At 41.0% G+C, this 15662-nt stretch overlaps 2 protein-coding genes across 7 annotated transcripts in view; one reads left to right on the plus strand and one right to left on the minus strand.

The window, feature by feature from the left end:
• Window positions 1–6155, plus strand: part of st3gal8 (ST3 beta-galactoside alpha-2,3-sialyltransferase 8) — a 35998-nt gene extending 29843 nt beyond the window's left edge. For all 4 annotated transcript variants that reach the window (XM_050039473.1, XM_050039475.1, XM_050039472.1 and 1 more), the window contains exon 9: window positions 1–6155. In XM_050039473.1, the coding sequence (XP_049895430.1) occupies window positions 1–168 (168 nt within the window). In that variant the 3' untranslated portion in view covers window positions 169–6155.
• Window positions 4339–15662, minus strand: part of unm_sa1614 (un-named sa1614) — a 27967-nt gene continuing 16643 nt past the window's right edge. Inside the window, exons 18-29 of one of the 3 annotated variants that reach the window (XM_050039469.1) lie at window positions 15363–15549; window positions 14928–15013; window positions 14703–14818; window positions 13459–13526; window positions 13265–13372; window positions 12896–13163; window positions 12640–12807; window positions 12498–12561; window positions 11071–11114; window positions 10143–10297; window positions 9835–9960; window positions 4339–8698 (exon numbers count right to left, since the gene is read on the minus strand). In XM_050039469.1, the coding sequence (XP_049895426.1) occupies window positions 8624–8698; window positions 9835–9960; window positions 10143–10297; window positions 11071–11114; window positions 12498–12561; window positions 12640–12807; window positions 12896–13163; window positions 13265–13372; window positions 13459–13526; window positions 14703–14818; window positions 14928–15013; window positions 15363–15549 (1465 nt within the window). In that variant the 3' untranslated portion in view covers window positions 4339–8623. Of the gene's footprint in view, window positions 9961–10142; window positions 10298–11070; window positions 11115–12497; window positions 12562–12639; window positions 12808–12895; window positions 13164–13264; window positions 13373–13458; window positions 13527–14702; window positions 14819–14927; window positions 15014–15362; window positions 15550–15662 lie in introns of all 3 variants that reach the window. The other 2 variants (XM_050039468.1, XM_050039467.1) reach the window with 2 other exon arrangements.

Here is a 15662-nt window from a genome sequence, read left to right on the forward strand (position 1 = left end):
GTGTCTGTCTTTGGTTACGGCGCTGACCAGCAGGGGAACTGGCATCACTACTGGGAGGAGAACCGCTACGCTGGAGCCTTTAGGAAGACCGGCGTGCACAGCGCTGACTTCGAAACGGAGATCATCCATCAGCTCGACAAGGAGGGAAAGATCACTCTGCACCTGTGACACAACCACTGACCCACACACCTGATGATCTACCGACTGACTTATAAACAGACTTACAGACGTGTTGACTGACCTACTGACTGAAGGACTGATTGACCGATCTGCTGACAGACCAGCAGATCATTCACCACTTAATTCTTGAGCCCAAGAACCAGCTACATCTCGTCTGGTATCCAGCTGAGTCTGGTTGATTGCGGCTGATGGCAGCACACGCAGCTGTCCTCAAATTAAAGCCACGTCTATGTATGATGGTTTGTTTCAGCCTGATTTGGACAGGAATCAGACCTGGTGTTCTTGCATGTCAATCATTACACGCCTGGCTTGAGTCAGACGTCCAGGTATGTTGGACTGCAGCCGCAAATGGGCAGCAACATTTTTACAAACCTGGATTACCTGTGGACGGAGCCTTTGGGGATAGGAGGGGCTGAATCCACCACCTCCACCTTCAGACTCCTGCTGGTTTAAATGAGTTCCGGCTCAACTGCTTTTCGGGACCCTCCACTGTTCAGACAGACTGTCCTGCCGTCTGCGACTGCGAGGATCGACCACATGAGTTTTGCTCTGAGCGGGAAACAACCACAGACCTTTTCTATCTTTTCTATTGGATTTTATAGACGTTATACAGGGATAACCTCTTTTTTTTTATCAAAGCACTTTGCCCTGAAGAAGAAATGGCACCAAGTGTTGCCACATTGTCGCTTCTGTGTCCAACAATGTTACTTTTATATTTTATATCATTTATAATCCATCCATTTATTCTAACTGTATCTTAACGCCAACCGTCCTGATCTGGAGGAATTCTCCGTCCTGACAGACTTGAACTGGAAACGGGACAACGGAGTCTTGAAGTTTTCTCTCACGTCAACATTTCTGGAATGTAAGCCAATGATACTTCCTGTCTCGACCATATATGGAGCTGGAGGAGGAGCGTGTTTGAGCTTCGCCATGTTGTCCACGATGATTCAACAGTCTAAAGGTTTTCAGCTGATGTCACTGACGGTCCAAAACAGGAGTTAAATATGTTTCAAAGGACAAAGTTTTTCAGCTTGAAGTTAATGGTCAGCAGTAAAGTTAAACTACAGAAACAAAGTGAGTAAAGGGGACAATCCCATTCAAATCAACAAAGCTGGATGGTCAGAGCGGTGGTAGTTTTTATGTGTACTGTTGCTGTTTCAACTGTTGTAGGGCGCTAACTTCCGTATAAACTGAGACACATATAGCTGCAGACACATTCCGTTTGTAGTGCACACGACACGCCTTTAAGCCACGCCCACCACTAGCACAAGACAATCTCACCATCGTAATGGTTATCTGAACCTACAACGCTACAGTGTAGTTAACAAATTTGTGGCCATATGTAGTAATAATAACACATGAAGACGGACGACACGTTACTGTTCCCATTACCCTCACCCTACCCTTAACCACTTCTATTTTAACCTAACACTTCATAGCTAGTAGGGTTGCAGCGGTATGACATTTCCTCTGAACGATAACTGTCTCTGAAGATACTGCAGTTTCACGGAACTTATGATATGATATTATATTAATTTACATTATTTGTTAATTGAAGTTTGTGTAAAAAGTCTCCCCTGTTAAAATAACCAAACTAAAGGTGAGATTCTCCGTCCACTTCTTTTTTCCAATATCGTAGATGAGCAAATGTACACAGTACGATGACCGTCACCATTTATATCACAGTATACCTTAAAACCGGTATATCGCTGCAACCCTAATAGCTAGCTGATCGCCAACTTAGCATTTTTGTCGGGGCTTCTGCTTCCAGGCCAAGAGCAAGGGAGGCTAATCGTGGACTGACGTGCAGGTATGGTCGGCGAGTCATGCTGCTAGTGGGCGGGTCACGTAGCTGCTTCAGCTGCAGTTAAACGCACTTGTGTAAACTTAAACATAAACAAACCGATGTGCATCAAGTCCTTAACTGACTGAGGGGAGGTTTTGCGGTAACAACCAAACGTGGTGGGTGGACGTTTTCAAATAATCAGTCCGTTATTTTTAAAACTACCATATTTCCGTTGTTATTTTTTTGCTATTAATTGCATGTTTGTTGAAACACAATGTCGCATTAGTGTAGCTGCCTCCAAAGAACGAGTGAGAACCGCTGCTTAATGGAAGGGAGGGGAGACTGGGGGGACAAACAGTACGCAGATTAGCCAACGTGGTCGATCAAACCAAAGTTGCTAATTGTTGGAACAGTAGACAAACTAACTTTTATGACTAACAATTCTAGCAAAGACAATTTGGGTGAGTTTTATTTTGTGCTTGTCAAGCTCGAATGCAGTTCGTGTTACAATGAGGTAAAAAAGACTGCGGGGACAAACAGTACGCAGATTAGCTAACGTGGTCGATCAAACCGAAGTTGCCAATTGTTGGAACAGTCGACAAACTAACTGTATGACTAACAATTCTAGCAAAGACCGTTTGGGTGAGTTTTATTTTGTTCCTGCCGAGTTCGAATGCAGTTCGCTTTACCATGACGTAAAAAAGCAATTAAGCTAACGTTAGTGTCAGTTCGGTAAAAGAGAGAAACTTGGATTGGTGCACGGTTGTATTTTTCTGTTTAATAGGAAAAACCAAGGGTAAAAATAGGCATTCTCAAACTGTGACACACTTTGACGTGTGTGTCACCATGACAACCAACAAGTCGCCATTTTCTTCTGTATTCGTCAACTGACCACAGCAAACAGTTTAACGTACATTCTACTCATTCTGTTTCTATGAGTTAAACTCTACAACAACTAAAGAAGATGTGACTTACTGAATAAAGCTGCAGACTGTTGAACCTCGGGGACGGACGTGATGCAACTCCCCTGACTCAGCTCAGTTGATGCGAGCGACAAAGAGGAGGAGACAGTGCACGATTTGTAACTAAAGATTTATTAAACAAAACATAACAAGAACAAAGTCAAACAATCATGGTAACACCACCCAGTGTGCGGTGCATGGATGAGTGAGAAGGATGTAGTGCAATGTAAGTCCTACCAAAAATAACCAACCAGAAGAATGAAGAGTTACTGACCAGTCTAGCAGGAAGCACAGGAGTCGGTCAGCTGCCGGAGGGACTTCCTGTTAAAGGGAGAGGGCAGCGTGCAGAGGGCTGTGTACTGTGAATGTACAAAACTGATTGTCAGTCACAGTCGTCTGAATGTTCGTGGCTTCGTTCACACCGTCAGGAGTTTCAGGACATTTTCACACTGAGCAAGAGTGAGTCCGAATCGGAGTTTGATGTCACTCTAAGATAGCTTACTTAGTTTCTTTTTTTTTTTTAAAACTGTTTGTTTTGTCTACCCCCTGTGTTTTGAAGAGTAACATCAGGGTACAAATCCGATCCTAAATTTTGGCCTGCTTATGGATACATGGATGGAAGATGATGAAATCTTCATTTGGCCTTAACAGCACATTGTAACAGTTATTTGCGTTGCCAGAAATTGTAATACATATCATAGTATTTGCTTTCAGAGGTTGCTATTTAATTGATTTTGCTTAATTTTTGTTGTGTAAAAAGGTCATCAACAAATATTTTTTATCATTTTATTTCAAAATTAACACAGATATGTACCTCATGCAAAATCAGAAATTATCAAAAAGGATATTTTGCACTGTAGCTCAGAATTTTCTGCCTTAAATTATCTGTACTTCAGAAGCTGATTTATCTGCTTTACTTGTTGCTTTACTAAGCAGCAACTTGTATTTCAGTGATGTTTCGTTGTCTGTAATGTCAGCTAAGGTTATTGCTTCTGGAAGCGAAAAGTTCCAGATTTATGGTTTAAACATCCACAATCTTACTGAAAATTAGTTTGAAGATTAACTTATCTGCCCTCTAGTGGATATAGTTTTTAATCTTCCATGTACACTCAAAGTACATGGACAAAGCCATTGGTATTGCAGTTGCTTGTCTACGTGTTCAAATTGCTAAAACCAGGTATATATTAGCTCTCTAACCTCGGTGCTCTGCTTTTAGTTGCTCACTGTTTTGTTTGGCAATAGCGCATCAATCTTTAGCTTTATGATTGTGCTTGTTTTTTTGCCAATAATACCACAAACATGGACTCGAAGTTTCCAGTAGAGATGTTCGATACTATATTAAAGCTACTACCTTCAGGTCGAATCGGGTTTGGGATCGAGATGAGAAAACTTTTGATGATACCAAATTTTTGCGCTCTGTTTCCAGGTTCATGCCAAGGCTACTGAATGAAGGTGGGGACACGATCTTTGACCTCATGGGAGCTACAAGATATGTCACATGAGCAATGTAGCTTGAGCCGGGATATTGGAGGTTTACAGCTGACGGCCCTAGAAATAAAGTGTAGTTGCTCTTTGTGTGCGCTCTTTTTTAGCCCTCTTGGGTGCGCTCCACCTGACAGAAGTTTTTGGGTACGCTTAAATTGACTGAAAATAGAGCAGTGGTTTCCAACTGGTACAGCAACAGGGTCCAGATTTTATTTTAGTCATTAGTTCCAGGTCCACACAGTTTAATATATTCAGTGTCATACTTGCATTTGGCCATGTCATCAAGCTAGTTTGTGGTCTCTGTCAAGTAGCTGTCTGTTAGTCATTCATTTTACAGCATGAAATGGCACTTTATAATAAAAGCTCTGTGCAGGAAATTCACTGTGCTTAAAAATGTGTGTGCTTTTGACAAACTTGTTTGCGAGTCACTTGCGGTCTATTCAGAATGGACCTGTGACCCACTTTTGGACCGTGACGCACCAGTTATGAACCACTGAAATAGAGCATTTTCAAATAGAAAACATTTGTTTTTGACATTTATGGACCTTTTCAATAACTGCAGAATTAAATTTTCGTATTAAATACATTTTGATGTGAGGCCAACTGTGGACATCTCCGACAAACGAATCAATCATCACCAGGTTCTGTGTTAGTGCGTTAGCTGTTGAGCATTTTCTCAGGTGCAGACCAGATTTCACTAAATGTGTTGCACCCTAATGATATGATGCAATATGACATCATCATCTCTCTTTTAAAGCTCCTTGATTCAGGCCAAACTTGCCAGTGTGAAATCGCTCTGTAAAGAGGTCGGTCTGCTTCAAACAAACCTGCTGGTGCAACATCTAAAGGCCAGGATATGCTAGAAAAGAACTAGGTCACATAAAGTGCTCGTAGTTTGTAGTCGTTCCTCACAGGAGAGAAACGCCTGCCATCACAGAGTCCTGGCTGAGCTTCCCTCAGCTCCATCCAACAAATCTGTCTTTGTTGTGACAAAATTTTTTGGACGTAGCTGTTGGAAAAGAGAGTCTAAAGATGATCCAACACTTCTTTTAAAGCAGACTGAGACCTCTTATAAATAATCCCAAATGCTGAATTATCATCTGGAGGCTGTTTCTGTGTCGTTAACTCAGCTGCAGTTCAGACTTTAACCCGGTTTGTCTGGACAAGCTAATGGTCTCTTAAAACTCGACTGTGGAGTCGTCTGAAGCTGAGGTTTAATCTGAAACATCTGCTGCTTGTTTTTATAGTTTCTTGCTGAGATTTAACACGTTGTTGGCTTCTCCGGGAAAAAATTCCTGCTGATAAACTGGGACATTATCCACTTTACGAGGAACATTCAGCCACTAAATGACAGAGCAGCAGCCCTCCAGAGTCCTGAGCTGGACTTCACATCCGGATGAAAGGTTTTTAGATTTTGCAGACTAAGTTATAGTAATAAGATTTACTCAAAGTGTGTTGTGAGTATAAATCCAAAGTTGTGCTTTTTAGGTTCCGTGCAGTCTGGAAATGACTTCCATCAGGAATGCAGGAAAGTGCAGATTAAATCAACCAATCATGATGTATGATATGTTATCATAGCTTTAATTCAGCTCATCGTTCTTTAACTGTGACTCTGATAAAATAGAAAGAAATGTCAGTTTAACAAACAAGCCAACTGCTGATCATCAATTCATTCATAGCTACCAAACAGACAGAAGCACTGTGATATTTCAAAACAACATGAACCCAGCGCTGTCACTTTGAATGAAATAAAAAATATGAAACAAAATTTAAAGTGTTTTTTTTCCTATCAAACTCTGGAGGTAAATGTCGACACAATCAAACCCAGATGTGAAAGGTTTTGCTCAAAAATTTGACGTCAGTAAAAGTTCCTTTTCGTCAATGTATTGCTGCCACCATGATAAAAACATTCATCTCAGTTTCTAGTGTAAGATGTATCAGTCATGTAATTGACCTTTCACTAAGCCCCGTCCCTTTGTGATGGTCACACAGTGAAACTAACTGCACTCCTTAAAGAAATATTCTCATATTTTTGGATAAATGAAACAGTGATTCCAGAGAGAAGCAGACAGAGGGGTCTACATTCTGTGTTTGAAGGATCGGTCGGTCTTTGATTCACTGTTATAATCATTAAAAAGCAAAAGCAGCATGTCTATACATTCAGTAGGCTATATCTTCAGTAGTTAGCTAGCTAACCCTACACTTTTCAGGGTTTGATTTTGGTTTTGGAACAGGGAAGAAACGTATATCTTTTTCCAACCTCTCCAGGTAACGAGTATCATTAATACACGATAACATTTAGCTCCAAATCCACAAAACCAGCCTGAAAATGAAGGAAATCTGAAACGATTACATCAGAGTCAATGGAGCACAGCTGTGTTGTTGACATCCTGGTCTGAGCTGGCCCAATGCTACGTTATGATAAGCTGGTCTGTGTCCAGGGGCGGGCCTTAGCAAAGGGTCAATTATGTTTTTGTTTTTTTTTTAATCACTAGATACCAAATTATTCTGCTTCAGGAAAAAACATTTTTATTACCACAAATACATTTCTTTATCTATCATGAGATGTAACAAATTAGAATGATGACAGATTTTGTATGTAGTGTTAACAAAAATGTTATTAAAGAAAACATTATTTTTAAATTGACAGGGTTCCTACACATTTGGAATTTCAAAATTCCATACTTTTCCATACCCTAATTTCCAGACTTCTCAGCGTTTTTTTCAGAGAATATGCGACATCTGAGTAAATATATCCGTGTATCATATTTCACATCATATTTAATTATTCTTAATAGGCGATTGTAGCCAAGTACCATAATGGCATGCAAATAAAAACTCAGGTAAGTTCAATGTCCGGGCTGAGGCACAAAGGTTGGGACTCTGGGTGCAAGCGATGCAGTAACGAGACGTCGGTGTTTTTTCCTTTAGAAAGCAGTATTTTAGAACAGTGGAAATAGTCTGGAAACATAAATATTTTTCCATACTTTATTTTTCATTTTCTATACTTTTTAATACCTGGAAATTGATCAAATTTATTTCCATACTTGCGTAGGAACCCTGAATCGAGAAACTGTCCTGTTTTTAACGAAACTGAGCAGATTTATTTTAGTAAAAGTGGCAGCAATACACTGCTGTACTCACTGAGGCATTGTGATATCTTGGGACATCGAAGGCAGCTGGAAGCGTCAGCTGTGTCCCATTTCAGGCTCTGCCTCCTCAGACGTTACTCGAATTTAGAGCAGACGACTGGTATTTATCGGGCAGATGCTAGAATCTAGTCACCGAATGTCAACATGGGCATACTGTACAAGCGTCGACATGATTCAACAGTTATTTAAACCCAGGTACAACGCAATGTAGTGAATAAATATGACGTCAAACGCAGCAATAATCTACATAAGAATTTGTTATGCACAGGGATTCACCTTTGAAGTAACTACTAGCTTAAAATAGCTAGCTGTTAACAGAAGTGTTGACGCTCGCGCAGTATGCCAGTTTCACTCGGTGACCCATTCGGTGTCTATGTTCTAGCATCCACCTTTTTATTCTTTGGTCTTCAGTATCCCACAGTCCTTTGTGCTCTGGTCACTTGTTGGACCTTGTAAGCCCCACCCGAGGAGGCGGAGCCTGTCACGGGACAGAAGCGGCACCAGATCAATTACAATAAATACGCTACAATAAATAAAAACAGAAAAAAGTTGTTCACTTCAGTTTCAAAATAAAAGTCCAGTGGGTTGTTTTATTTTGAAGTGAAGCATCTGTGCGCTTAATAAAATATTTTGTATTTAAAAATAAATAAATAAATAAATAAAAGTATCGTCAACATCAGACTTGAGTTGTTGCTTATCGGGTTTGTGCGAGGCAGTCTCTGTGGCAACGTTGTCACGAGACCCGAGCTACATAAAGATCTAGTCCAGTACAGATTCTTCACTGAAAGGTCATCTGTGACGTTTCCATGGTAACAGAAGGCATAAGAAACACCGGTTGCTATAGATGCCAAGGCTGACGGATCAGTCCAGTCCTGGGAGGTGGAGAGAAACAGGAACCTGAAAGTCTGACCTGGGTTCAGATTCTGCTGCTCAGTACTGATCTGGTCGGTTCTCCTGAGCCCCAGGTTCTGGTTCTCCAGGCTGACTGATGTGGTCTGGATCTGTACTGGTCTGGCGTCTGCACTGGTCCTGGTCTGGCTTGGTCCAGGTTCATGTCAGTCTAAAAGCAGCTGGACGAAGGAGGACGGAAACAAACCTCTCTGGTCCGGTTCATCCTCGATGTAACCGTGCTGCACACAAACACACACTTGATTTACATTTATACATCCACTGAACATTAAGAGAAACTTGAACATAGACTCCACACAACTATGTAAACTTTGGCACCAAATTTAGATTTTTCTTTTTCTTACAAGACGTATATCAGCCTTTGGCCCCATGTCCACCAAAGCGTTTTTTTTTTACAGCTGAAAATGCCAGGGGCCGTATTCACAAAGCTTCCTTGTGCAAACGATTTTGATGTTTTCTTAGAATTTCCCCTTAAAGTTAAGGCTCACAAGGGGGCGTCTTTGACAACCAATCACATCTGTTAAGAGAATGCATCATGTCTAACAACAGGGTCGACCACACCTACTGACTCAGATAAAAGTTTCTGTTCCTTCCTTGCTCAAAGTTTCTCTGAGAACTTCCCTAAATCACTCCTACACTAGGACTCCTTAATAAAGTTTTTAGGCTACGTTAGGAGCTCTGTGAGAGTAGTCTCAGAATGTTTGTGAATACGGCCCCAGGTGCTCCTCAGAAGACAGCAAACTGGGAGCACCTGAAGCGCTTTGGAGGTGCAATGTTTTTTTTCATCTGAGACATTTTGGTTGCATCTTGTTGCTATGATACAGAATATCCGCAAAAGTAAACACATCAGTAGAAGGTAGAGTATTTTCTTTGGGTAAGGGGAAGGGTGATGCACGCAGGGAAAGGTGTGGGTTCGTGAGAGGAAACATAATACGTATACAGTATATCATTTCTCCTCCATTTTAGTTGTTGTTCTGCACTTCAGTCACAGTGGAGGAGGAACAAATACTGTGAACGGCTGAAGTGACAGTTACAAGCGTGGCATTCTTACCCAAAGTTGAAGATTTTTCAACTCTCGGTGCTAAAGGGTCACAGTTTGGTCATTTCATTATTGTTAGTTTTAGTCAACAAAAGCTACATGTTAGTTTTGTCTCATCTTTGTGGCACATTTTTAATATTTTAATATATTTCTATGTCCTCTAAGTGTTGTAAGGCAACAGCTGTTGCTGTCTTTGTTGTGTATAGTTTATAGCCTATCACAAAGCGAGAGATAAAAACACTGTTTACCTGTTAATAGACTGAACAATAGTCCACTCCAGTGGGAGCACCAATCAGAGTGCAGGACGATGATACGTACCCACCAATCACTGTCCTCCTGTCCCAGGACCACCAGCACCTGTCCCTCAGAGAAGCTCAGCTCATCGTGGTGGTCGGCCTGGCAGTCGTACAGCGCCTCAACCCGACGACTCGTCGCACCCCGAGGCTGGTGGATGGAAGCAAATAACACTGAGAATGATTCTACTACTACTAATATGAATAATAAATAATTATTAGAAAAGGGTTTCGTTTCAGAAGAAATGCTCACTGATGAAGAAAATGTGACAAGGTGGCTGCAAAGACTGTTCGAGCTGGTCGTTAGGGATTAAAGGTTTTTGAAGGTCTCACCAATGATCTGCGTGGAAGCGGCTGGGGGGCGGGGCGTCTGCTGTCATGCTCAAAGCTCTGAGAGCGCTGACTGGTGGGAGACCCGTTGGGCGGGGCTTTCTTTGCAGAGTGCAGGAAGTGGGAGGAGCTATCGTCACTTTCTGCCCTCCGAAAACCTCAGAGAAAGAGAGAGAAAAATAATGTAGATATTTTGATGTCAGGGTATTTTAACGAATATTATTTCAAAAAAGGCGAAGAATGAGATTTATTTCTTTCAGTCTACTGGTAATACCTTAGACAGTTTAGATTTTTAAAAATTTTAGGTATTTTTTCTAGAATATATGTGAAGCAATATACATATTTTTGCTATAAATTAGGTAGAAAGGGAACAGAATATGAAGAATATTGTAGAAATGCAACAAAAAAAAAAAAGCAGAATATGCAGCTGGAAATGTAACTTGCACTTCTGAAATAAAGTAGGGCAGCTAAAGAAAATTTCCATTATTAATTAATCTGCAAGAACCTCAATTAAGTCAATGATTTATTTGCCGGAAAAGATGTTCATAACATATCACCAACGTTCAAGGCAATGTCATCACATTCCTTTTGTCTGTTCAGTATAATGTAAGACCAGGAAAATGTCACACTGGAGAAGCTTGAATCATTAAATAATCAACAACTGATGGATTAGTTTGCAATTAATTTTCTCTTGATTAAAAACTACAGCAAACAAAGCACAGTGACATCCCAGATGAAAATATAAACTCATCTGTTTAAAGTATTTGATGAAAAAATAAAATTTACAACCTAATTTTATCGGCCTCCAGCTGATCCTCCTCCTCTGGTTAAAGCTCCAGTGAGCTGTGATCATTTATCTCTAGTACACATGACAGATTCATCAGACTCCAGACTGATAAAACAGACACGGACGTTTCTGGACAGGACGTACCTCTTTCTGGTCGTTCAGTCAGCGAGCTGAGAGGAGATGCCGGGCTGGAGAGACAGAGACAGACAGACAGAAAGGAGACAGATTTATGACCTGTAATTCAGCTTCAGTCCACCAGAGGTCAGCAAAGTCTCTCAGTTCAGCTGACAAAGAGCTGTTTCAGCTTATTCATGCTTCAGTACAAACTGATGAGAACAAACCCCCCTAATTTAACCTTAAATATCCTCCTCTGTTCTTTTAAATTTGTGAAACAACATTTGCCGTATCATGTTGTCCAAACATTAAAGTTCTCTGATTTCTCTGTTTCCACTCAAATATCTAAGACTCTTGTGTTTTTAATGGCTCACCCTTTCTACTAAATGGAAATATTTCAATCTGCTGCATCACTTTAGACACATTTGACCAAAACTCAGCCAGACATATTTGTATCTTTGGACATTTTGGGATCTGACCTAAATTCAAAATAAAGCTCTGTGAGTTTGAACAAAATTTGGACAAAAAAACAAGACTTTGTAAAGATGAACCCACCAAAAAGGTTTCTATCAAGTTTGGAAGGTTTTACAGGATTAAGTTCTTTAAATGAAACTGATAAACTAAAAAGATGGACGACATGACAGCTTCCAAAAAGTGAAACCAAAGCATCTTGATCGCCCCCTGGTGGCTGGCTGCAGTACATGGGCTACTAATTCAAGTTTTATGGTAGATGGTATTTAATAAGGCTGGCCCGTAAAGGTTGAAGATTCAATGATCAGTCGGACTGAGACCGAGCTGTCAGGTTTTTGTTTTGTTTCTCTGAACATTTCCTTCGCCAGAAACAGCTGCAGAGTGAGTGCTCCTCACTTTCACGCTGCTCTCTGGCAGCTCTCTCTACAGGCAGCTGTGGACCCAGAACCAGTGAGTCTGAATGAGAGGGAGGCAGCTGCCTAGAGGAGGAGAGGCTTCGCCCCCTTCAGGCTCTGAGGTAACATCATCTTCTGCCTTCTGCTTAGAAGTGGTAAGTTTACAGAACACAGCAAATAAATGCGACAGTCTCTGGCTTTTGTTTGATGTCTAGTGTTTGCAAAAATTGTTGCACATATCTGACCCGTCATTAGCATAGTAAGTTGGCTTGTTCTCTAGATTACGTAAATGTTGCTGTCACCCTCATGAACCCTGTTCATACTCTCAAACTCTACTTGGAAAAAAAGGAACTAATAGTCAAATATTCATATTAAACGGCCAAATCTGATTCGACTGACTTAATTCTGAGTCGGGTGCAGCCCTGGTATTTAAACTTTTGCATTAAAAATAAAAAATCCAGACTGTCAGGTGTCGGGGCTGGCATGACATCATTCCACTGTAGAGCCAATCAGGAGCCTCGTTACTCTGGAGTTGTTTATAGTAATTAAATGTAAATTCATGTTAAAATTCAGTGTGTCTCAGATACTCACACACACTTCTTAAAGGAGGAGTCTGGACCGCTGTAGATCCTGGGACTGGTTGGCAACCCGTAATCTACACACACACACACACAGAGTTAATAACACAGTGTCACTTGGACACATTAATTGCAGCGTGTCTCTCAGATGTTACCATGCGTGCTGGACTCAGAGCAGCTCCTCTTGTGTCGGACGGCGATGGGAGGAGGAGGCGTCAACTTTCTGTTTCCTGTCAGGGACATGAAGACCTCCCCGTCTTCGTCTTCTTCCTCCCCACCTCCCTCCCCCCCAGCGGGAGGTGGGGGCGGAGGAACAGTGGGAGCTGGAGGACGACAGAAAGAGATGGAAGTTTATGGTTTGTTTTTTCGTAAATTAATGAAATAGTTTCTTCCATCAGTATCTGAGCTGACCTTTGACCCTTGGGGGCAGTGGAGGTGCAGGGGAGGACGGAGGAGGAGGAGGCGGGCTGGAGGCGCAGCCAGAGGGCCGGCTGTGGAGCTCCATGGCCATGGCAAGCCTCCTCCCCACACTGAGCAGACCTCCTCCAGCTACTCCAGAGGAGGGCGGGGTGCTGATGGAGGAGGCGGACTGATTGAAGGTGAAGGGACGGGATGAGAAAGAGAAGGAGGAAGTGAAGGAGGTGGACGAGAAGGAGCGCTCCTTCTTCACTGGACCATTCTGAAACAGAGGAGGAGGAGTTAGAGAGTCATACTACTAAATGAAAATGACAAAGAAGGAATAAAACACATTAATAGCAGGCTTCCAGTTGCCATGGTTACCTTTTCGTCGAAGTCATCATCACTGTCATAGAGATCGTCATGGCGAAGCCTCCACTCGTACTCCACGTGGACGTGATGGTCAAACTGGTTGGACTGGGCCTGCAGCAGCTGCACAAACAGGACACAGTAACAGTGAGTTTAACGCTAAACCAACAGTCACATGTGGAGACGTGTGATCAGAGCGAAGACCTCACCAGCGCCTCACAGTGGCCGTACTTCAACCTGCGGCTCACGTCCAGAGCGGTCTCTCCTAACTCGTTCTCTGTTCACACACAAACAAGGAAAATGTTACGGAGATGTTCTCGGTCGTCAAAATCATCAACAACATAAGTGCACATGTAAATCTACGTATGTGAGGACAAGTTGAAAAGTTACGACCCTCAACTTAATAATTTCCTCACTTTTCCACAAAAGTCTGAATTTCCAAGAACATCCTCATTTTTTTTAAATTAATTTTCCAAAAATGTCTTCACTTTACAAACATGTCTCCACTTTCTAAAAGTGTCCTCATTTTCCAAAAACGCCCACTTTCCAAAATAAAAGTCTGTAATTTTGAAAAATGTCCTCACTTTTAACATAATGTCCTTACTTCATAAAAATGTGTTCACTTTAAAAAAAAATAAGTCCTCACTTTAAAAAAAAGTCCTCACTTTTAACATAATGTCCTTACTTCATAAAAATGTCCTCACCTTTTTCTTTTTTTAAATGTCCTCACTTTTTTTTTTTAAAAAAATCCTCTTTTTTTTAAATGTCCTCACTTTTTTTAAAAAAAATTTCCTCTTTTTTTTTTAAAAATGTCCTCACTTTTTTAAAAAAAATGTCCTCACTTTTTAAAAAAATGTCCTCACTTTTTTTTTTTTAAAATGTCCTCACTTTTTTTTTTTTTTTAAAAAAAGTCCTCACTTTTTTTTTTAATGTCCTTACTTTTTTTTTTTAAAAATGTCCTCACTTTTTTTTAATGTCCTCACTTTTTTTTTAAAAAAAATGTCCTCACTTTTAAAAAAAATGTCCTCACTTTTTTAAAAAATGTCCTCACTTTTTAAAAAAAAAATGTCCTCACTTTAAAAAAAAAAAAAATGTCCTCACTTTTTTTTAAAAAAATGTCCTCACTTTTTTTTTTTTTAAATGTCCTCACTTTTTTAAAACAATGTCCTCACTTTTTTTTTTAAATGTCCTCACTTTTTTAAAACAATGTCCTCACTTTTTTTTTTTAAAATGTCCTCACTTTTTAAAAAAATGTCCTCACTTTTTTTTTTAAATGTCCTCACTTTTTAAAAAAAATGTCCTCACTTTTTTTTTTTTTTTTTTAAATGTCCTCACTTTAAAAAAAAAAAAGTCCTCACTGTCTCAGGACATCTTCACTTCACGAATTGTGTTCATGGGTCCTCAACTGTACAGAGTACAAATGTGTGTGTGTGTGTGTGTGTGTGTGCATTACTGATGTGTATGTTGGCCCTGGCTCTCAGCAGCAGTCTCACACAGTCGCTCTTGTTGTGCAGACAGCTGTAGTGCAGCGCTGTGTTTCCTGATGACGTCTGCACATCCACGTTGGAGCTAAAGACAAAAACATACACACACGCAGGTGAACACATTAACACGCAGGTGAACACATCAACACACACTGAGATGATGTCACTCATAAACGTCGTTGGAGCACACTGACCAGTTCTGAGCTAAGAAGTCCAGGATGTGCAGCGACGTTCTGTCAGCCAATAGGACGGCTAGATGAAGCGCTGTCTCCCCTCTCTCCTGTTGGCATGGAAAAAAAGTGCTAAATGTGTGTGTATGTTTTTATTGGAGTTTACATGTTTTTTAATGGTGTGTGTCTTAATTTGTGTACTAGTGTGTGTAAACCTGTGCCTGTGTGTGTGCAGCTTTTCGTGTATATAACTGTATGTGTATGTACCTGTAATTGTGCATACCTGTGTGTACCTTTGTGTGTGGTCGTACATGTGTGTACTTGTACATGAGCGTGTACCTGTATGTGTCAACTTGTGTGTACCTGTATGTGTGTATACCTGTATGTGTGCACACCTGTGTGTACATCTACGGCTTTTCATGTAAATAACTGTATATGTGTGTGTGTGCGTGTGTGTACCTGTATGTGTATGTGCAGCGGCTGGCTCAGCTCCGTCCTCTGAGCGTACAGCTGGATCAGACTGTAGATGTCGCAGTTCTTGGTCGCCTCCTGCAGGCCGAGTCGCAGCGCTGCATTCGAGCTGTGGCTCCGCCTCACAAAATAAACGTCCTGATACTTTGACACGATGAAGTCTTTACGCTCTCCCCTGCACACACACACACACACACACACACACACACACACACACACACACACACACACACACACACACACACACACAGTATGACATTTATTAAAGGTGATATATTTTCACTGGAA

This window comes from Epinephelus moara, chromosome 24 (genome assembly GCF_006386435.1).
Source record: "Epinephelus moara isolate mb chromosome 24, YSFRI_EMoa_1.0, whole genome shotgun sequence".
Classification (NCBI taxonomy): Eukaryota; Metazoa; Chordata; class Actinopteri; order Perciformes; family Serranidae; genus Epinephelus; species Epinephelus moara.